The following is a 23170-nucleotide window of genomic DNA, read 5'->3' as shown; positions in this document are numbered from 1 at the left end:
AGTGGCTTTCCCTAGAGTCTAGAACAGCCACTAGGGGACCAGGGCTTAGTTGCATGTGGAATCTTCCCAGAACAGGGATTAAACTTGTGTCCCTTACACGAACTAGCAGGTCAATTCTCAACCACTTGACCACCAGGGAAATCTTATTTTTCCTGTTTAAAACTGTGGAAAAGTTAGGGTTTCCCTTGTGGCTCAGCTGGTAAAGAATCCGCCTGCAATGTCGGAGGCCTGGGTTCGATCCCTGGATTGGGAAGATCCCCTGGAGAAGGGAAAGGCTACCCACTCCAGTATTCTGGCCTGGAGAATTCCATAGACTGTAAAGTCCATGGGGTCGCAAAGAGGTGGACATGACTGAGCGACTTGCATTTTCAGATAACTGCTGGGGCGGTTCACAAATTGACTTCAGGTAGGACTTGAACCACGGTTTGAAATAAGCAGGGGAGGAAATGCACTAGAGATGCAGATGGTTTTTATTTTTGTTTATTTACTTTTGGCCACATGGTATGTGGGATCTTAGTTCCCCAAGCAGGGATGGAACCCACTCAGCCTGTCTTAACCACTGGGCCACGAGGGAAGTCCTGCCGATGGTTTTTTAAATCAGGCAAATATACACACCAAAGCTTGGCATTAAAATCACATTAGTTTCTTAAAAGGTTAACAGTGGACGTTAACGTCTAAATGCGAATAATTCTTAAGGCAAGTCATTTTCTTGAGAACAGGAGTAGTTTCGAGTTCAGAGTGAAGGAATTCCCTGGCAGTCCCGTGGGTAAGTCTCCACGCTTCCACTGCAGGGAACTCGGGTTTGATCCCAGATTGGGGAACTAGGATCCCAAATAAGGAAGAAAAAAAGAGAGTCTAGAGTGAAATGCGGGAGGCCCCATGTCCCCGTTTCTGAGATGAGAAGCAGGAAATGCCAACCGAGAGTGCAAGAGCAGGAGGCGTAAACTCTGTGGTTGGAGCGAAGTGCACGGGGCCCTGCAGGGAAACAGGAAAAGGACGTTTCAGAATAAGGTGTCCGAAAACACCCGAGGGGGCCATGGCATCTTGCATTTCCCGGGAGAGATGATGACACCTGGCCTTCAGAGGATTTCAGGGTGAGCATTTGTTTAGCGGAGGCTGTGGGATGGCCCAGCTGATGTCACTGGACTCTGGGCTCTGTCTGGGGGACCCCGCCCGCCTGAGGCAGAGTCCAGTACCATGCCCAGCACATGGCCTTGGGGTCAGGAGAGCTGCCACCCACCCCCACAGTGGCTGAAACAGGACACCTCGGCAACCGTGTTTTCTGCTCCTTCTTGGTTAAATGGGCGGTATTAGCTATTTGGGATCGCAGTCAGACACAACTGAGACTGAACAACCATTTGCTACTTGGCAGCTCCAAATCTTTGATCACTGCCTAACACAGGTGCACGATGGACCAGCCGTGTAAACGACAACGACATCCCAGGTGCCCCAACAACAGCAGTGTGAGCTGTGTGAATGTCAGCTGTGAAACGTGAAAGCGTGTACTCCTGAGAATAAATGGAACGTGACCATCACGTGAAGCTAGGCCTCTCAAGCTGGGAGGGTGGCCCTCTGGCGGCAGCTGAGGCTGTTCACCCCCAGGTCCCGAGGAAAGGGCGGCCCCTCCCCTCCTCTCGGTCTCCCTCCCAGGGGTGGGCTGGGGACCTGCGAGCCAGAGAGGAAAAGTGCTTTGTGGGACCAGCTGGATGGAAACCCGGACAGGAAGGGAAGAGAGCGACACACGCGGATGGCAGGCACTGCTTTACCCACTGTGCACTCTGGGGCCTCCTCCCAACTGTCTGAAGACTTTAGATCCGGTTACTCTGTCCTGCCCCGGGACACCTGTAGACTGGACATGGCACCGTGGCCCACAGGAGAGTGTGGCTGCTCCAAGGAGAGCCTGGGGGAGCAGGCGGGGGCCAAGGCCCAGCTCACCCCTGCGCTGTAGGCCGGACGGCCGGAGCCCCTCTCTCCCACCCACCGCCACGCCCCCAGAAGACAGCCATGTGCGAGCTTTGCACCCCCATGACCACTGCCCACAGGAGAGTCCCCATAAATATTCAATGAATGGATCCGACCCCAGATTTTGGCTTTCCCCTGTGAAATGAGGAGCCAGACCAGACATCTGAGGACCTTAGTGGTGGATTAACACCACACTGGCCACCGGGATGGAGACAAGGGCGGAGGAGCAGACCGCCGTGACTCCCGCGGGCTTGGCTCCACTGGCCCGGGGGAGCTCCCAGGGCGAAGGCTGTTTTAGGTCAGAGCACGGGAGGGCCACCCTCCCGGGCAGCCGCTGGTCAGCTGGACGGTTGCCCCCAGGCAGGAACCCCGCCTTCTGAGCAGCCCCTCCTTTACCTGTGGCGCTAGACCTGCAGGTGTGGCAGCGCCGCCCAGGGCGCACTTTTCACTCTTGATCCACTGGGGTTGCCCTTCCAAACGATGACCTGGAAGTGCAGGACACCCCTCTGGGGTCAGAGGCCGCCTGGCTCCATGCGGGGAGCCCTGGATGCGAGCCCCAGAGCGGGTCCACTTAGCAGTGTTCCTACTGTTTGCTGTGTAGCCACCGCAGAGACTGAGAAATTATCCGTACACACTAGCGGCTTTCCGGTCCGCTCATTTTCAACCAAGATCAAGTCAGAACAGCTGCAGGCCGCGAGTGCGCCTCCCAGGGGCCCTGCCCCCTCCACAAGGAGCGCTCCTGCTCCAGCACCCCGGGGGTCTGTCCCCTGCACACCACCCATCACCCCCGCATTCACACGAGCTCCTCCTCCCCCGTGCTCGCCTCCCCTCAGGTGTGGTCTGTGGACCATCACATCAGGACCCCCTGGCTGCCCACTCAAAGTGCAGATGACTAGGCTGCCCCGGACCTGGGGGCTGGGGCCTGGGGTCTGCACTTAACCAATTTTTCTTCATGCTAAATTTTGAAAATCACTTTGGGAGAAAGAATTAACATTTCGAATAACACATATTGTGCATACTGACCACTAATAAACGCAGCCATCTGTCTTTGAAAATTAGGATAATCTGAAACATCAAGAGGTGCTTTAATCCATTTTCATTTACTTTACCATTTAACTTAAACTAGAATATTTAACTTTTCATACAATGTTAACTTAAAAGATGGGTCACTTGCTATTTTACATGCAAAAAATCCAGACTCATCCGGAGCGTAGCCATTCTTCACTCTGCACCCAGCACGCAAGCGGGGCCGGGAGGACGGGGGCCATTGGCCTGCAGTGACCTCAGGTGGCCAGACACCGCCCCCAAGCCCATCGCCCGCTCCAGGCACGGTAACTTTACTTAGCTTTTTGTTTCATTTTACAGCTTTTCCAACACAAACTCTTCTAAAATTTATCTCTGACAGTTGAATACCACTTGAGGACTGTTCTTGTAACTGAGTGAAGTGCAAAGGACTGTTTCACTCCACTCAGAACTTGAGGAGCGGAGACTCCATGTTTTCCTTGTCAGCCTCGGGGCTCAGCAGGATCAGAGGGGAAGCCAAGTCTATGAGCTGTAGGAGAAAGGCCACACAGGTGAATGGAGCGTCTGTGACCCCCTTCCCGCCCCAAAGACCCCGAAGGACTGGCTCTCTGAAGCCAGGGCTGCCTGCGGCCGGTTCCCCACGGTTTGGCCAAAGTACTGGGTGAACTTGGCTCGGGCCCAGAGGAAAGGCACCTTGAGCGCCACGCTGAAGCCGCTGGAGGGAGGCAGCAGCACACCCAGAGGAGCTCTGAGTTCCTCTGGCGTTTCTGCTCCCTGTTAAACGCTGGGGGCCATGGGCACAGAAGGGCTCCAGCGAGATGCCTCCTTGGCACTCACACTGCTGAGGGTGAGGCGAACCGAGCCATGTGGCCCTCGGAAGCCCCCGTGGCCACTCTCCAGGGTCATCGTGATGTGCCTGAGCATCAAACCCAGCAGAGACCACTTGAGGCCAGAGCCAGCAGGCCCTGCTACAGCTCACCTGTCCCACCTCGTCAGGGGGCTTGGCCACGGCCTTCCTGTTTGCCTCTGGGGTGTTTGTCAGGAGGTCAACTAGAGGCCCACTTCCAGACCGCAGGGCCACGACTGCCTCGGGGCTTCTGCAGAAGTCAATGAGCGGGCGGTCGTCTAGGGCTGTGGCCGCAGCCTCCATGGTGAGGCTGAGTTGATCCAGTTTGAGATCCACGAGGAGAGCCTGGATGACAAACTAGAATGAAGGGCCATCCCAGCGTCTTCTGTCAGCCATCTTGGGAAAGCGGTGGGTTCTGCCTAGGCCCTGGGGGCTGCTGGTCTGGAGGCCTAAGGAAGGAGGCTGGGATGGCCCTGCTGGGCCGGGCTGTGGTGTGTGAGCACCGAGGACTCCCCTCCTGCCAGTGGTCAACATGGGAAGCCCCTCCCCTGTGAACCCCCGTCCTGGCTTCCCACCCCTCCCGTGAACACCAGCTGCCCCGATGTCAGACACAAGGAGATGCAGCTTCTGTCTCCTCCAGGGGAGGAGGTCCCACAGCCTCCCGCCTCCCAGCCGTGGCCTGGCTGACACCACAGGCCCCGGGCTGCAGGTGACGTCCTCAGTTACCCGTAGGACCCAGGAGCGCAGACGTCAGCCCTGCCTGTGCCCCTCACCTCACTGGGGGCTGTGGCTTCAGGGGGCTGTGCTTCATCCAAGGTGACTTCTACAGTGACACTTTGTGAAAAAGTAAAATCACTCTTTTCTGGAGAAAAGTCCAGTGCCTGTGGCACAGCAGACGGAGGTGAGCAGCTGCCGTTGGGGGACAAGTCGAGGCGCCTGGATGCAGGCTGGCCGTCGCCCTCCATGGCAGGCGCAGTTCTGTAAAGAGAAGAGGGCATCCATCAGGACACGCCACACAGCGCTCTTGTCTGCCTGTGACCCGGGTGGACCATGGCGGGAGCGGAAGCGGCATCTGCTGCAGAGCAGACCCCCCCAGCACATGGTCACTTGAGGTTTTACAAATTGGCGATGAAGAGACTGCAGCCTTTAACTCTCACCTCACTGTGGATTTTTTCGGGGGCTCAGAAGAGAGTCGCTTAGCAGATGTAGGCAGGGGAGAAGCCAGGAGCCTGGGCACAGTCGTGGGGGTTGCCAGAGGGAGGCTGGAGAGCCGGCGGCCGGCAGGCGTGGGCAGGGCCGATAGGCGCCTCGTGCTCACGGGGGTCCTCATGCTGCTGACAAGGCTCTGTGCGGCTGAGGACCACCTCATGGGAGTGCTGTGGGCCACCCTGGAAAGAAGAAAGCCTTCAGCAGAGATGACCCAAAACCTAACGACTCAGCCACACACTGAGAGTAGAAAACCTGTGGCTTTAACGTGGAAGGCTCAAGCCAGCGAAGCCTGTTAGACCCCTGGGTGGCGGGGGTCACGGCAGCACCCCCTGGGAGCCCTGGAGTGGGCTTCGGTTCCTCAGTGGGCCCATGTGAGGCTCCGCTCTGGTTTGGCTGCACATTAGGGGTGGGACCAGGAGACGCTGTGTGGGAGTCTACGGGGTGCCGAGCCCCCTCTCGCTGGCTCTCCCATTTCCACGAGGGAGCCCAGGCCCAGGGCGGCCCGGCGGGGTCACGCAGTCTCCCTGTGTGCTCCCACTCCGAGTCCAAGACCCCTGAGCTGGGTGAGCACAGGTGAGTGGGTCGGGTGCCAGGCTCCCCACCCATCTCTCCTTCCCACCCTAACCGTCCAATCTGGTCTCGCTCTGACCCCGTGTGCATGGCAGGGAGGCAGCCCAGCGTGGCTGGTGCTGGGAAGGGAGGGCTGGCCCAACCCCAGGAAGTGTCTGCCAAGTTCATGTACAAGCAGAGGCACTCCCAGAGCCCTGGAGAGCCGAGAGGAGGGCCAGGCTGGCCTGGGGCAGAGCCAGGAGGAGGACCCTGGCCCCGGGGCTCGTCCTGCCTGTCCCACCCTGCAGGGTCCGAGGCCACACTCCCACCCTGCTCACGGGCACTGGCACCAGGACCCTGCCCTGGGCGCAGCGTGCCTGCGGGTCAGGTGACCTCACTGTGCCCCGCCCCCAGCCAACAGGCACAGGACTGAGGGGCCGGGTCCCTCCTCTGTGACAGCACTCAGAGCTGGGGAGGGCCAGCTGTGTGGACAGTGCTGCCCGCCCCCTCGGGGGGGACTGCCCTCTGTGTGAAGAACCCCCAGGAGTGCACATGTGCATGGGGCGTGTGTCGTGTGTGTGGATGTGTGCCTGTGCGTTTTCTTACTGTTTGACTGGTTCCATTCCCACTGGGCAGACGAGGAAATGAGGCCAGCAACCTTTCACAGGCTGCACGAGACGCTGACCGGGGCAGCAGCAGCTCCGGGACCCAAACCCGAGCCTGAGCCAGGCCGGCGGTCTTCAGCCGTGGCACATGGGAATCACCTGAGACCCGCAGGCCCTCAGCTCCACCCAGACCGACCAAGCGGAACCTCCAAGGAGGCTGGGCGGTCTGGCTGGAGACCCGCATGTCAGGGCTGAGGACCGGCAACCCCGCCCCGGGGGCCAGTCTGTGCTACTGCCAACCTCGAGGGACACCACGGCGGCTCAGGAGACCAGGCTCAGGCCAGGCCCGCGAGGCCAGGCTGGGGGGCCCCACACGTCGGAGAACACACTCTCAGAGGTCACTGGGGACTCGGTTTGTTCTCGTAAGAGAGGAAGCAGACAGACTCGGTACCTCCCCACCGACGTGCAGGACTGCGGCCGCTGCGCCCGACAGGACTTCGGCGTTGCACCGTCCGGGGGCTCACCTGAGAAGAGAGAGGCGGTGAGTGGTCAGGCAGCCGGGACACCACCTTCACCACACGGGCAGCCTCCTCTAAGCGTCTCTGTCCTCCCAAGTTGCAGGGAAAACCTGTGTCCCCAGAGTGCGGGGCTGGGGGAGACACATCCCTCCCCAGGGACCCACCCCAGGACCAGCAAGTGCAGAAGAGGGAGAACCCTGGTCCCACTGCTGCCCTCGGCCTGGCTGACCCCCAGACGGGGACGGAGCACTTGGTAGATGACCCTCTCAGGTCTCCCAAGAGCCCCCCACAGCAGAGCTAACAAGGGGGTAGGAGGAAGGTTCCAGACGGGCCCCACGGAGCCTGCCACAGCCTCTGCTCTGGGGAACTGGGGTGGCCCGGGGTCATCACAAGACATAACGGTATTCACGTGCCATCTGGAGGCTGACAAGAGTTTCGTGTGATCTCACCTGGTCATGGAGTGACGACAAGCGGGCTCAGAGGACTGAGGCCAGGGCCACTGTTCACGGGACTGAGTCCCAGACTCACCTGGGGCCAAGGCTCAGATGCCAAGCCCCGGGTAGCAGCCTGTTGTCTTGGAGGCCACGGGCAGAGGCCATGACAGTCCCAGACGAGAAGGCGGCCCGGGCCTCCGAGGAACTGGGAGAGGCCCAGGCCAGGTCCCCCATCTCAGAGCAGCCTGCAGCGGCCGCTGTGCTCCGGGCCTGCTCCCTGCCCCGTCCACGTCCCTGCGCCTCTTCACAGCAGGATCTCAGAGAGCCGCCTGCACACGCTCATACCCACCCCCACCTCCTGTCCCCTTAGAAGCTGATCTTATCAAAGTGATTCCTGCGCCAAAACAGACAAGTTGTAAAAGCCACCCCGCCTCTAACCTGCTTCCCGAGGGGCTCGCCTTCTGGCTCTACGTTACACATCCTGCGACTTCCCACGGGCTCCCCACCCCAGCCCACACGCCTGCCCAGCCCCCAGGGTTTCTGTTTTGGCAGCGAGCGTCTAAGAACAGCACACAGCCCACCCCTGCAGCGCCCACCCACCCCACCTCCAGGGCTGAGAACTGCTTCCGCCTTTTGCTGCTTTCTTATTGGGCGTCCTGTGATGAAACTTCCCTGCACACGGTTCATGCCACCTCCTAAAGGAGCTGTGCTGACCAGCAAGCTGAGAGAACCTGTCTGGTTAAACTGTTCTCCAACTTCCTTTATTCATGCCATTAAGCACAAGCTGGAATCAAGATTGCCAGGAGAAATATCAATAACCTCAGATATGCAGATGACACCACCCTTATGGCAGAAAGTGAAGAACTAAAGAGCCTCTTGATGAAAGTGAAAGAGGAGAGTGAAAAAGTTGGATTAAAGCTCAACATTCAGAAAACTAAAACCATGGCATCTGGTCCCATCACTTCATGGAAAATAGATGGGGAAACAGTGGAAACAGTGGCTGACTTTATTTTTGGGGGCTTGAAAATCACTGCAGATGGTGACTACAGCCATGAAATTAAGACGCTTGCTTCTTGGAAGGAAATTTATGACCAACCTAGATAGCATATTCAAAAGCAGAGACATTACTTTGCCAACAAAGGTCCGTCTAGTTAAGGCTATGGTTTTTCCAGTGGTCATGTATGGATGTGAGAGTTGGACTGTAAAGAAAGCTGAGCGCCGAAGAATTGATTATTTTGAACTGTGGTGTTGGAGAAAACTCTTTGAGAGTCCCTTGGACTGCAAGGAGATCCAACCAGTCCATCCTAAAGGAGATCAGTTCATTGGAAGGACTGATGTTGAAGCTGAAACTCCAATTCTTTGGCCACCCGATGCAAAGAGCTGACTCATTTGAAAAGACCCTGATGCTGGGAAAGATTGAAGGCAGGAGGAGAAGGGGACGACAGAGGACGGGATGGTTGGATGGCATCACCGACTCAATGGACATGAGTTTGAGTAGACTCAGGGAGTTGGTGATGGACAGGGAGGCCTGGCGTGCTGCAGTCCATGGGGTCGCGAAAAGTCGGACATGACTGAGTGACGAACTGGAACTTATGATCTGACAGTGTACTTATCTGACTGCATTTTTTATCTCTTACTAGAAAAATCTAAGTTCCATCGGTGGGAGCTATCTTACCATGATGCCCCTTGTACCTGTTAGACTGCCGAGCAACGGACAACACTCAACAGCCGGCTCATTCCTTTTCAGGGTGGAGGGCGCAGGGCGCGTGACAGCTCCCCGAGTAGGGATTAAACCCACACCACCTTCTGTGGAAACGCAGAGTCAACCACTGGACCAGGGAAGCCCCAGAGTGGCTCATTCTTACATGAGCAAGAACTCCAGTGAGGTTTTCCAGTGCTAACAGCCACCTGAATTGGTCAGCAAAGCTGACAACTTCGACGTCCTGAAGCCGCTAGACAGCACGTACTTGAGAGGGGAGGCCAGAACCACCCTGGGCTTTCATCAGTGCCGTGCAGCCTCCTGCGTGACCATGTTCCTCAGATGAACTCACCTTGACCAGACGCTGCACCTGCCAGGCACCACGTGGGCTTTCTGCCCAGTGGCCCTGGCAGGACGCTGCGGCAGATGGGGAGAGCCCGAAGGGGCTGGAATTGGGAGCGGCAGTGTACTAGACACGAGGGAGTTAGAGAAGAGAGGACTAGAGAGGGAAGGAGCTCCGGGAGCCCAAGAGGGACCCCGAGTCCTGGCTGTGCAGTGAGCAGCAGCGCCACGTGGGTCGAGAACAAGCGCCAGGAACGCTGCCTCGTCACAGGGCTGGGAGGCACGCCCAGCAACTGGCCAGAGGGGACACACGGCACAGGCAGGAGGGCTCGGAAGGGCCGCAGGTGGCAGGGCTGAGCTGTCCCGAGAGTAAAGGCCGAGACCCCCACCATCAAAGCTCTAAAGGAAGCCTTGAACGAATCAAGTTCTACTGAAACCTAACTGCCTGTCAAAGCAAGGTTCAACTCCTTCAAGTCCAGATATGCAGAAAATTTATGATGTCTAGCAGACAATAAAAAATCGTTAGACAAGTGAAGAAGCAGGAAAATGTGACCATCACCAGGAAAAAAATTAGTCAATAGAAACAGGCCCCAAACGATACAGAGGATGGAATTAGAACACACCATTATAGACATGTTCAAGAATTCACAGGAAAACATAAGCACCACGAGGACAATAAAAGGGGAAACTGTAAGGTCAGAAATGAAAATCTAGCTGGATGGACTTAAGAGCAGATTAGACACACGGTGGAAAAAACAAACACGTGTGCATGGAGACAGGCCAGAGAAACGAGCCAGACAGAAGCAGAGGAAGGAGGGGGGCGGAGCGCGAGTGACCGAGGGGACAGCACGAGAAGGCCTCTGACACAGAGACTGGAGTCCCAGGGCCAGGGGGGCAAGGAAACATGTTTGAAGAAACAATGGCTACATTTTCCCCAGACCCAGTTAAAAATATCAACGCACAGAACAAAGGAGCTCAAGAAGGCCCAAGCAGGATAAACACAAAGAAAGCCACACAAAAATACATTAGTAACAAAAACCCTGAAAATAACAACAGAAAGTCTAAGAGTAGCCATGGAACAATGATATGTTTACAAAGAGGAGAGTAATTTAAGAAATTCACTAACTTATCCAAACCTACAAAAATTAAAAGACATATAAAATGCTTTATAAGAAATGAAAGCAAACACCATCACCAAAACTGATAATTATTTGAACTTTATAAATATAATTTGTTCACTATTTTAAAAACATGTTAAAGTTTATCTATGACTTACCAGTAGAAAATCTGGGAATTTTAAATTGATTCGTAGGGGTAGCCACAGCCTTTGTCTTGGAGTTTAGACAGGAATCGCGCCTCCTTGTACCCCCGGTCTTATCCCACTGAGAAGACTGTGACAAACCACAACAAGAGCTCGGCCCAGGGCCTCCCTGTTCCGGGGTCTGGGGCTGGGGGAGAGATGCTCTGGGGGGCCCCCTGGGCCGCTCCGCCGTCCACTCCGCAGCCTCTGGCCTCTGGCTTTGCCTGCAGGCCACGCCCCCGGGTCCCGCCTTCAAGGACGGCCGTGGCAGGGCGAGCCCCGCTCTGCCCGTCTGGCTGGAGCTTGACCGGGCACTGTCCGCAGAGATGCCTGGACGCTCACTGGGCTTAGCTGGAAGAGGAGACAGGAAATCTGGTTGTCACTCACCCCGATGCTGTGTTTAAATGATGAAGTTATTTAACATACACACACAAGATATGCTATCTTTAGCATATCTACCTCAGAATGTGGAAAAGAAAACAACTTATTTCTATCATGGTGATTTCCATATTAAAAAATACGACACAGGAACAATATTCTGCATGTCCACCAGACAACATCCTCAGACACAAGACGACCCGGGTTGCTTGTGGCTTAGCTGAGTATGATCCGAGGTGCTGATTCTAGACACGGTTGCCAAGATGCATCAGGATGCATAAACTCAAGCTCTCTTGTCCTCACTATGTCGACAGCAGAACTCTATCCCAGCTGAGCAGGTGAAGACGGACAGTCTGGTCAGATGCCCCACCTGGCCAATCAGGGGTGCGGGCAGGGAGACATGGAGAGCAGATGCTCCTTACTAGTCAGTTCCTTTCAGCCACAGGGAGGCTGGGTCCTGTCAGTCACCGGGACTATTTAAACGAGCTAGCTGAAAATACTCAGTTGCCAAAATAGCCAACACAGGCCAACCTGGGGAAAGGCTCTTAAAGAGAAACTTAGGAGGACTAAACCGCAGCCCACGTCACACAGAGTGCAGGCTCATGGTGCTCTTCCCGCCGCAATGACGGTCAGATCCCCATCAGATCTGACCCTGGGGATTTTGCCACGGAAAACTGAGGAACACACACCAGAAGGCCCCCCGCAGCCTGTCTCGACCTTTCCCAGAGGTAGGCTCAGAAATCATAGACAGAACTGGTGCTGATGCCTGAAGCAACACAGCCAGACTCACGGAGCCTAGTGTAACAAAACTTCGTTTCCCTGAACACGCGCCGTGCCACACACGGGGCCAGGGCACCGTGTGGTCCTCAGGCCCGCAGGGACACTGCGAGGGCGGGGCCGCCCCCTAGTTTGTAAAGGTACAGACGCAACTTCAGTTCTCCTAACCACCCAGGCGGTCGGGGCCCCAGATCGGACCAGCCTCGCTCCAGAGGAGAGACTTCTCACGTCTGTGTACAAAACGCAGGCCGTGCTGCCCGGCTTAGAGCCTACCCAGCAAATCTGTTTCAAAGAAGGTTTTAGTCCTTGAGGGCAGGAGGCCGCGTGCCTTCCCACAGCCTCCTAGGGTTTCTCCCCTTTACCAGCAGATGGCACCCTCGGCTTGGAAAGACAGCAAAGTCGCCTGAGTTGAAACAGGTTTGAGCAGATTTAAACAAACACCCAGGAGTTACGGCTCCTACGCCTACACTATCTGGAACAGCCCCACTTTAAAATACTACATTTGATCACGTGGCTGAGGCTGGCCTCAGCGTCATGCCGGGTCCTTGGCACCAGCAGGAAGTGCCCACCTTGTGACAGCTTGTGCTCAGTCATGTCTGACTCAGAGACCTCAAGGACATAGCCCACCAGGCTCCTCTGTCCATGGGATTTCCCAGGCAAGAATACTGGAGTGGGTTGCCATTTCCTTCTCCAGGGGATCTTCCCAACCGAGGGATCAAACCCAAGTCTCTTGCATCTCCTACATTGGCAGGCGGGTTCTTTACCTACAGAGCCACCTGTGACAGCTTAACTCAGCAGAAACTAAGACCGCCTGCCTGACCGTGCCTCTCCTCGGAGGAGGGGAGGCACCTTGAGGATGGAGGCTTCAACAGTCTCCCTACCCCAGACCAGAGCCAGCCTTCCAGAACCTGCAGCCGAGCTGAGTGGTTCTGTGAAGAGTCTGGCAGGAACAAGGCGCTCAGGGCTGGCCTTACCTCCGCCAGTCGCAGGGGAAGCACGTGCCGTGGAGCTCAGGCCTGAGACAGACCCCGACGAGGACCTTCCTGCCAGGCCGCCAGCATACCCAGGTGGTTTTAGCATGGTTTTCTTCGGCCCGGACTAAAACAGAGACTGCATTACCTACCCAAGACTTATTTCTGCAAAATTCGGGGTTTTCAACAGCTTACAAGATATCATCTCGAATCAGAGAGAGGCTGAGCAGTGTTCCCTGGCGTGGCCGCCAGGCTGCCTGTGTGAGGAGCGCCGGGAGCCTGCTGACCGCAGGCGTGGGGCCTGGACTCCAGCCTGGGGAGTCGAGAGCTGCAGGGCCCAGTGTGGGCAAGCTTAGCAAGTACCACCAGGGACGTGGCACTTTCACAAGCACACAGAGCTCAGCGCTGGAAAACAAACAGCAAAGACGAGGACGGTCGCCCCCACGCCTGGGAGGAGCTGTAGTTTTCAAAGCACCAACAGCCCATCTCCTCGGCACACCAACCCCGTGAGGGAAGCAGGGGCATCTCTGCCATCAGACACCCCGATGTCAGCTCAGGGGGGGCCGACGTTCCGCGGTGCTCACGGCTCCCCGGGGGCAGTGGCCAGGCCCTGCCACGTGCCAGTCCTGTATGCCCTGCATTTCAGCACACCGCCCCTCCTAGATCCTATCTTCAACCTCCTAAACATTGATTTTGGTCCAGACGCATCCCACATCCCACATCCTCAAAGCTGCCTCTTACTCCCTGCACTCACAGGCCAAGCCCCACCCCTGCCCCAGCCCCGGCCAACCCACCTTGTTTGGAACAGGGAGCGACCGCTTGCCTGGGACCAAGTGGCTTCCACTGGCTGGCACGCTGGCGACGGCCCGGGTGGTGCTGAGCTTGTCTGGGGGCACGCTGCTGTGGGTGTCCTTTTCATTTTGGATTTTCATCCTGGGAGGACTAGCTGGTTTCTGTCTCACAGGCTGAAAAATTGTAAATCGAAATGTGAGAACTGTCTAGTCTTTCACAACGTAGAGACACATAAAGGCTTCAATTAGAGGGCATGCACCATCCATCTTCCCAACATGCAGTCCTCAATTCATCAACGGGAGAGAAAAGAACATAGCGGTTCACTTCCTCCGCCAAATTACCACAGAAAAAAATGATGATGGAGCCTGCTTCCTCATTAAAAACAGGGTAAAATAATACCAAGACAGACTATTAATAGGAGAGAACTCCTCTAGGCTAGTCCTCAATCAGGATTCTTATTTAAGGGTGATAATGAGGAAATGGGATCTGGTTACACAAATTTTAAAATGCCGTCCAGAAAGGAATCGTTCATTAAATGGTCATGCCCTCTACCAGAGGAGCTGCTCGGCTGCAATGAATCTTCATCTAGGACTGAAAGCCATTTTTCTTTAGTGAGCAGAGCCCAACAAAGAATACATTCCTCACTTTTAGGTACAAGGGCATTCGTGGAAGTAATTCATGCTTCCATAAATAACCCCCCATACTAAGAAGAGTTCAGAAGAAGCAAAAGCAGCTCATAAAGCAGTAACCTTCTTTCTCCTTTACATCATTTTTTACATCGAGATATGCTTCACCTAAGCTAAGGTCCACCATTTTAAAGCGTGCACTTGAGTGGCTTTAGCATACGGTCACAGCGTCACTGGACAACATTTTTGTTGCCCCAAAAAGCAACTCCTGGCCGTCAGCACTCCTTGCACCTCCCAGCAGGGTGACCATGGACCCACTGTCTCCAGAGCAAGACAGGACTCGCCTGCTACGGTTACTTCCTGTGAATGAGACCGTACAACATGGGACCTTCTGCGTCTGGCTTCTTCCTCTGACCGTGTTCCCAGGGTCACCCATGTTTACCAGCATTTCTTCACGGGCCAAAAGTATCCCACTGCATGGACCAGTCATCAGCTGGTGGGCATCTCGATTGTTCCTACTTTTTGGTTATTATGAATGAAGCTGCTTTCAACACTGCTACACGGGTTTCTGTGTGGACATATGTTTTCAATTGTCTTGGGAATACGCCCAAGTAGAACATGTGGAATTGCTGGATCATGTGATAATTCTGAGTTTAACTTTTCCAGGAACTGCCCAACTGTTTTTCCACAGAGGCTGCACCACTGCACAGCCCTATGGGCAATGCACAGGGATGCAGTTTCTCCACGTCCTCATCAACACTTAGTTTTTTAATTCTCACTACAGCCATCCTGGGTTTTCCTCGTAGCTCAGATGGTAAATCATCTGCCTGCAATGCAGGAGACCTTGGTTTGATTCCTGGGTCGGGAAGATCCCCCGGAGAAGGAAATGGCAACCCACTCCAGTATTCTTGCTTGGAGAATCCCATGGACAGAGGAGCCTGGCGGGCCACAGTCCATGGGGTTGCAAAGAGTTGGACACGGCTGAGCGACACCACCACCACCCCAGTCATCCTGGCAGGTGTCCTGAAAAGACACTTCTAGGCGGCGCCATCAAGAGGCCCAGCCTTGTCCACAGGTGATCCTCACAGGTGGCGGTGTGTAAGTGAGTCAGTTTCCATAGAAACAACATGGGAAGTGATGGGGGTCCCTGTGTGAGCTCAAACAGCTCCATGGTCCAGCTAACCCCTCATTGACCAAAACTCAGCTCTCTGGCAAGAGTGCTTCTTACGACCCAGAAAATTAAAGGATCCAGAATAGTCATGGGCTTCCCTGGTGGCTCAGACGGTAAAGAATCCGCCTGCAATGCAGGAGACCTGGGTCCGATCCCCTGGTTGGGAAGATCCCCTGGAGGAGGGCATGGCCACCCACTCTAGTATTCTTGCCTGGAGCATCCCCGTGGACAGAGGAGCCTGGCGATCTGCAGTCCATGGGGTTGCAAAGGGCTGGACACGACTGAGGACTAAGCACAGAACAGGTGAAATTACACCACAACCCCGGCCCTGAGCCTATGTGTGACCACACAAATCCGGGCCCAAGTCCGGTGTTGCACCTGGACCCACGATGCTTTCATTCTGGAAAAGTCACTTCAGAAATTTACATCCAAACGATCTCCAGGAAAAGGCATTTGCAAGACTAAAGGACAGCTTCAGCCCTGGGGAAGCAGAGGCCACACGGCCCCTCGAAGGGTCTCCGTGCAGAACTGCGTCCAGCCTGGTTCAGTTCTGGGCTCTGCTGGCAGGCAGTTGTGGGCTCAGGAGCCGTGCAGGGATCTTCTTTGCCTGTGCTGGGTGTTTTGCACGGACCTAACCCTGCTGACAGCCCCGCGAAGCAACGCTCCTCTCTAACTAGCTGGGAGTGCTGAAGCTGGTGGCCAGGGCCGCGGAGCTGGGGACGGCGCAGGGCAGGCTCCCGGCTCTCCCTCGCCTCCCCTGTGCTACCGCCCCGCCCTGAGCTCAGAATCAGAGGAGACAAACCCAGGTGGCAGCCGCAGTCTGACCCCTACCCTGCTACCCACAGACTGCTAGGACTCCCAGCTTGGCTAACAGCACCCCAAAGACACACGTGTCCCCCACATCCCAGAGCAGCACCTCCACTCATGTCTGGGAGGAAGGCAATCTAAACACAGTCATGGTTCAGAGGGAGACTCGTGGCCATCCAGAAGGGGATTTGGCAAAGAAGCTGCTTGTTAACGCACCTAAAATCCCTAATGGGAGCGGGGAGGGGGGCGGGTTGGTGAGGGGAAATGTCCAGTGCTGTAACAAAACGAAAGGGAAGACCTCAAACAGAATGGAGGAGGAGGTGTCCTTGAGTCACCACGATAGGGACCCAGCCCTGCCTGTGCCACCCCTGCCTGGCTCCCCACGCCACGGACACAGCTCCTTCTGAAGTTCCCATGCCAGCATCTCTGAGTCCTCCCTCCAAGCAAGACATCCCCAGGCTTCCCCCACAGCGGTCTGTTCCGGGGCATAAACCCAGAGGGCTCGGAAGCAAGGCCGCGTCTGGTCCCCGAACAGAAGTGCTGGGGGAGCTGGAGGGGCTACCTTCTCCACGGCCGAGTGAAGGCTCTTTGCTCGAAGGGACGAGGTTCGGGGCGGCAGCAACTTGCTGGCGACCTTCTTCTGAGCCCCGGCCTGGTTCGGAGGCTGAGCAGCACTGGGCTCTGCTGGCAGAGAAGGGCACAAGGTGGGCGGCGGACCCGAGGTCTCGGGGCAGCCGGTCTGGGCCGGAGCGGCCAGCGGGGCTGCGCTGGAGGCGGGCTGAGTGCCCCGGAGCAGGGGTGCCCTCCAGAGGTCGTCCGACAGGCAGTATGTCTCCCGCTTAAGTGACTTGGGGCTTTTCTTCACTTCGTTTTCTCTATCGAAGAGGTTTATTTTGAGTTTAGGCTCCTGAATGAATCCTTCCCCTCCCTGGCCCCCAGGGTCTTCGGGCTGGGCCGCCTGGGCCGCCGTGGTTCTGCCGTTGCTTTGTATCTGGAAGGCCAGTAAGTGAGCTTCTTTATAAACTTCCACAAACTTTTCCCCCGCGAGCGGACTCCAGATGAAGTGTCTTTCAGAAGCTGGCAAAGGAGGTTCTTCGGGAATCTGATTATTTAATTCTAAGCTGGCAGCAATACATCTTTCTTTATGGCCAATAGGTCCGAAAAAGACTTCATCATCTTCATTGGCACTATTTTAAAAGAAAAGGATTATTAACACTGGCATCACGCAAAAGACTTGACCGAACGTGGTTACACCAAGGCAAGGGGAGAAAACTCATTTTTTTACCTTGAAGAAGACAACGAAAGGTCGAAGTCAAACTTTTCATCAGCCAACAGAAGAATGTCTGGGGAGGAAAAAGTCGGCCGTTACCTTAGGGGTGGGCTGATAACGAGCAAACATCACCAGCCTCCACCAGCGATCAAAACTCTTCAAATTTCACTTCTACAGTGTGACAGCAGTATTTTAATAATCACATTTTCTCAAGGGGCTCTAGATTATCTTAATTTTTCCTTTAAAAAAAAAATAGCATCAGCCATTCTGTGTTCGCTAAGCTGCCATCAAAGCCCAAGTCCTTGTTTTTAAGTTCTTATATTTAAGACACGATCTAAAATGCATTCACCGAGTCATTCGATTAGCTTTGCAAGACTCAGTCAGTCATTTTCTGGTAAAGAACATTTTCAAAAGACCCCCTGCCTCAGCTCCCCAACTCTCCAGTTACAGACTACAGCTAGTCCTCTTTCAAAAGCAAATTCAGTGCCCCTCACAGGCACAGTAGGGGCCCCATGCACACCTGAGGACCATCACCTCTCCCTGGACCCCATCCCAAATGGCCAGATAAAGCGCAGCTGACATCCTGCGTACACAGGGCCTTCACCAGCCCTGACGGCCCATGAGCCTCTGGGCGAGCGCACCCCTTGGCTGGGGCCACCACTCTTTGCCCCAGCTCCACATCCCGCTCCATGCCCGCCTCCCTTAGGGCTTCCTGGGGCTCCCACGGCCCCGGCCCTGATGTCTGCCTCAGCATCACCATCCTGTAAGGACGTGTCTCTCGCCCTTCTGCGGCGCCACCCGGCCTGGACGCGCCTCCAAACAGTGAACGGCTAGTCCTCTCCCAAGCTCCACCTCAGGGTCTGGACACTTAGCAACTATTTCTCAAAAAGCAACGAACCGGGGATTCCCTGGTAGCCCAGTGGTTAAAAATCTGCCTTAACCAACACTAAGCAACATTGACCAACAAGTGAACAAAAGGAAAGAATGTGGAGGTTAAAACTGCCGCAACGGACAGATGCTATGATTACATACAAGAAGTATCAAGAAAATCAACTGAAAACTATTATAAATTGTGAAAGAATAAAAGCAAATGTCTGAGGACAAAATTATTATACGACAAATCAACAGCTTTCATATCTAAAAAGAAGAGAAGGTATAATGGAAGAGAAGACCTCATTTACTATAACCAAAAAATGCAAAACACCTGTGAATTAACAAGAACTATGCAAGATGGATACAAAGAAAGTTCAGCATATCATAAAAGTAACATATCAAATAAAAGGGGAAAATGCATTATTCAATGAATGGTATTGAGATAAACTAGATAATCCTTTGAGAGGGAGAAATACACACATCTGAAGTTTGATCCATAGCTCATAGACCATACCAGGACAGATCCCAAAAAGGTCCAAGACTTAACTGAAAAAAACTAAACCCAAAAGGAACAAGAAACCACGGGGAAATCCCTGTATAGCCTGGAGTGCGGAGGTTTAACTCTGTCACCAAGCTGGAAGCCATAAAACAACAGGTTGATAGTCCAACATATTAAAGATTTAACGTCTCTGCGTGACAAAAACCACCGCGAGCAGAGTTGGCAGGAGCAACAGACAGGGAAGAGAACACGCGCGGTCCCATCGCGAGGGCTGATGGCGAGCGCTCCCACAGACCGCAGGCGAGCGCTGGACACGCGGGAAGAGCAGGCAAAGGACACGAGCAGAGCGAGGCACAGGGGGCAAAAGGAGACGTTCTGAAACACACGACCGGAAGCTCAGTCGCACTCAAAAGCAAGAGCCATGAAAAACTCAGAGACGCCCAGGACTCCAGTTTTCATTGATAAGACTGTTAAAAATCTAAAAGTTTGATCTGTAAGCTACTACAGCTGTACGGAGGGCAGCCTGACAGTGCCTACCGAGAAAGAAGCGCACGCACCCTGGCGGGAGGCCCACTGCTGCCGAGCACCCCACCTGGTTTGCTGCAGCAGCACTTGCAACAGCAAGATACCAGCCACAAAGCCAAAGCTCCCGGGTGGCAGATAAGCGTACAGCACATCCCCACAGCGGAATGGAACACGACTTGGGCTCAGAGAAGAACAGTAACACTTCCTATATTGACACACAGAGCTCATGGAGATAAATGAGAGGCAAAACCCAAGATGGCACCCAGGGTTCTACATGCTATAGAAGAGGGGGCTGGACTGACAGGTACTGCCTCGCACGTGCACAAGTCAGGTCTGGACTGCCCAGGAGGCCGAGGAGATCAGTGGCCTCTGGAGGTGGTAACTGGGCAGCGGAGGGGCATAAAGGAGGAGGAGATGGACTTCTCACTTTTTAATGTGTCTAAAACCTAGGAAGTCAATTTCATGGGTCACTACCAGAAAATTCCAAACGTCTGCTGTGGGAAAAGGAATTCTAGACCGGGAGTCAGGGGAAAAGCCTTCCACGCCAGGCTCCGCCGGTGGCTCAGGGTGACCTGGGCTAGCTGCCCCTCCATCCACTCTGCAGACGTGGGCTGCGTCCTCCGCTAGGCACTCCTCAGGGGCGCATTGTCCAGTGGGCATACACCGTGGAAGGCGGTGTGGGGAGGGGCCGCCGGGAAGTAGGGACACCTCTGAGGCCAGTGGCTGGAGGAGGTGGAGACACAGGTCAGGTCAGATCCTGGGTGGCGTCCAAGCCATGGCAAGCTTTTAGTTTATTCAGAGTGCAATGGGAGCTATCGAAGGGTTTTAAGCAGAAGAGTATTGTGCTCTAACTTCTGTTTTTAAAAGGCTACCCTGGTGGATGTGCTATAAAAGAAGCAGGCGGTATCTACTGAAATTTCAGCATACACATTGGCTAAAATGCATAATATATATGGTAGGTGGAGGCAAGTTAATATGGCTGAGACCAAGGTGGTGGCATCAGGGTGGAGCTGGAAAGAGGCAGATGGATTCAAAATATACCGTGGAAACGACAGTAATTGATGACTGAACAAATGCTTCACAACCTTCTCAGCTAGGTGAATGGACAGACACTTGACTTCTATTACAGAGACAATAGAGAAGGAAATGGCAACCCACTCCAGAATTCTTGCCTGGAGAATTCCATGGACAGAGGAGCCTGGTGGGATATAGTCCATGGGGTCACAAAGAGTTGGACAGGACTGAGTGACTAACTTTCTTTCTGCTTTTCACAAAGACAAAGAATCAGCCAAGAATGGGGTGGGAGGTGGGACCCGCTGAGTAAGAGGTGGGAGACATTCACGTGAAGACGCCAGCCAGCCAGGTGGATGCACAAGCCCAGAGCTCAGAGGAGAGGCTGTGCCCAGACAAAACGTGGGCACCACCAGAAGGTGGAAGGATTTAAAGGACTGTCTGAGAACCTGTTGGAGGGTAGGGGGAGTTCAAAGAGACCCCAGACCAGGTCCTGGGCAACTCGGCTTCAGAAGGTAGGGCAGAATGAGAAGTCTGCAAACAGATGGAGATATACTGGCCAGAGTGGGCAGAAGGAAAAGCAAGAAGCCAAGCTGGCCAAGTTTCCTGTAGGAGAAGAGGTCAAAAGTCACTGAAAGGACAGAAAAAAACGACCGTAGATTTCACAACACGGATGTGCTCACTGGTGGACAAAGGCAGTCTGGGTGAAGTGAGAGGGCAGAGGAGGTTCGGAGGGGTTGAAGGTTGTGGAAAAGAACAGCAGAACAAGTGGGAAAGCTCTTGCCCTGAAGTCTGGCTCTGAATAAGGCACACAGCAGCGGAGAGGGCGTGGAGCACATGAGGGCAAGTCGGACAGCGGGACCTATTTGTACATCATGAGCATGAAGAACAGACAAGAAAAGATATAAAGATACAAAGGATGGGTGACAGGCAGGATTAGTCCTCAGGAAGCAGCAACAGGGATTCAGCTGCATGTGGAAGGGACTGGAAAAGGAGGGCGTTTTCGCCAGGGTGGAGGTCAGGCTGCAGCAGCAAACCCTGTTCTAGAACCGAGGAAGCAGCGCTGATGACTAGCAGTCTTGGGGCTGTTTCTGCAGAATGGGGGTGTTAAGGAGAAACTGGGTACCCAGTCTCCCTGACTCGCACACGTGTCCTGAAGACAAAGGATATAAAGGATGTCCCCGCGCTTCAGCAGAAAAAGAGGGCAGGGCCCGTAACTCCTTTTGTAAGGCTGTGCTCTCACTTCCACACTCACAGCAGGCAGGAACAGAACAGGACAGCAAGGCTACAGGCCAGGTCGACTGGTCCGACGTGCTGGCAACGATCCTGGCAACGATCCTGGACAAGTCTCAGCAACCAGCCAAGAGGCAACATCAGTTCCCCAGACCTGAGTGCCTGTGGAGAACGTCAGGCCCTGGGGACAATGAAGTATATAGAACAGAAAGAATCCCTGCTCCGCGGGAAGTCACAACTTGGGGGGTAAAGAGAATGTAGAAAACCCGAAAAAGAAAGAAGTTAGAGGAATGAAAAAACTCGGGGAAGACAGTTTACCGGGGCGCAGAGAACGGGGTGAGTACTGAATAAACAAACGAGCAAGTTTTCTCAGGAGCATTAAATCGACCTGCGTGTTCCCTGAGACCCCCGGACCGACAGGGCTGCGGAGACAAGGACGTACCTTCCTTCTTGGGAGCCTCCATCTCCGCTTCCTGGGGGGGCCAGGCAGGCTGAAGGCACGTCGCTTCCTCCTTCCGCGGCCAGGGCTGTCAGAGGTCACAGCAAGGAGCAGGAGACAGAAGCGGGGTGGGTGTCGGAGCCCGGGTTCCCCCAGCCCCCCAGGGAAGCCCCCACCGTGCGGGCCGCTGCAGCACCGGCTAGGCAGAGAGGGCTGGTTAGGGAGAGGTCGCGAGGCCAGCAGAGGCCAACGAGTCAGGGAGAGACCGCGAGGCCGGCAGAGGCCACCACGACCGCAGCCCAAGACCCTCCGCCCCGGGGCCCGCTCGCCTCTGGGCCGGCGCCACCCGAGGCAGGCCCGAACGGGGGCACTGGACCCGGACAACCAGACCTCCCCGGCTGGGCTTCAAGCCGGGGGTCTTCGGCTTGAAGACCTCCTTCAGCCTCGCCGGAGCGTGCAAGGGAGTACCCCCCGCCCCGAGGACCCCTGACTGCCCCCCTACACAGAGCCACACCCGAGTCGCCCGACGACCCCCTTACCCCAGAGCCGCTGCGATACCCCAGCCGACGCGCCTGCGCCCTGGATTTAAACGGGGCGCGCAGGAAGCGCTGCGGGCTGCTGATTGGCCGGTTTGAAAGGCCGCGGGGCCCGGTGCATCCTGGGGGTTGTAGTCGGAGCCTCAAGAGGGGTGGGGGGAGGGAAATGGAAGGTGGCGCGCGTGCGCACTGCCTTGGCTCGCTGCGCATGCCCGACAACTGGCCAGAGCCGGGCCGCACTGGGCTGGGTGCCTTAGGCTCCTTTGGTGTCTCCGTAGGCTCAGCATCAGGACAGCTACGTGTCGCAAGGGACATGGTTATGACACCACATCTTCAACCTTAAATGAAGATCCAATTCCTATGGTAGGAAATAGGTGCGTATGCCCGCTTTGTAGAGCACTGCCGGTTCGTTCTGGGGGATAAGAAAACCCCATCCCTGCCCGCGGAGCGCCCGGTGACTCTGGGTGACCAGACACCCTAGTTTATGGCCCTGGACCACCCTGACACCTCATTTCTATTTAGAGGCTCCCTCTGCAGCCTTCAGCCTCGCTCTTTGCGGTCCCCTTCACTTCTGATGTGCTGGGTACGCACTCCCTCAACCCTCCCTGAGCTTCTGTCCACAGGCTCCCTTCTGAGTTCCATCATCTGTTCAGGATCCTACTTAACTGGAGAAGAGAGATGGGGCCATGCCGGGAGCCTTCATATTGCATATTGAGTGCATATTGCGTGCAGCACTTTCCACAGCATCATCTTTCAGGATCTGGAATAGCTCAA

At 55.1% G+C, this 23170-nt stretch overlaps 1 protein-coding gene across 4 annotated transcripts; it reads right to left on the bottom strand.

Annotated features, from left to right (window-relative positions):
* Nucleotides 1–3042: 3042 nt before the first annotated feature.
* Nucleotides 3043–22621, bottom strand: GTSE1 (G2 and S-phase expressed 1). Of its 4 annotated transcripts, none has more exons than XM_024991521.2 (12): nt 22400–22621; nt 21864–21948; nt 17296–17353; nt 16573–17197; nt 13409–13579; nt 12618–12741; nt 10465–10839; nt 6647–6719; nt 4990–5220; nt 4606–4810; nt 3965–4177; nt 3044–3514 (listed from the first exon to the last, which is right to left on the bottom strand). In XM_024991521.2, the coding sequence occupies exons 1-12, from the start codon at nt 22604–22606 to the stop codon at nt 3431–3433; spliced, it is 2451 nt and encodes an 816-aa protein (XP_024847289.1). In that variant the 5' UTR covers nt 22607–22621; the 3' UTR covers nt 3044–3430.
* Nucleotides 22622–23170: the final 549 nt, after the last annotated feature.

This window comes from Bos taurus, chromosome 5, assembly GCF_002263795.3.
Source record: "Bos taurus isolate L1 Dominette 01449 registration number 42190680 breed Hereford chromosome 5, ARS-UCD2.0, whole genome shotgun sequence".
Lineage (NCBI taxonomy): Eukaryota > Metazoa > Chordata > Mammalia > Artiodactyla > Bovidae > Bos > Bos taurus.
This window is presented reverse-complemented; position numbering and strand designations above follow the sequence as displayed.

Coding starts and splice junctions, on each gene's coding strand:
- GTSE1 (XM_024991521.2), bottom strand. CDS start 22,606: ATGCGCAGCGAGCCAAGGCAGTGCGCACGCGCGCCACCTTCCATTTCC. Junction 10,840..12,617: donor TTCCCCTGCGACTGGCGGAG/GTAAGGCCAGCC, acceptor CTCCTCTTCCAG/CTAAGCCCAGTGAGCGTCCA. Junction 6,720..10,464: donor AATTCCCAGATTTTCTACTG/GTAAGTCATAGA, acceptor CTCTCTTCTCAG/GTGAGCCCCCGGACGGTGCA.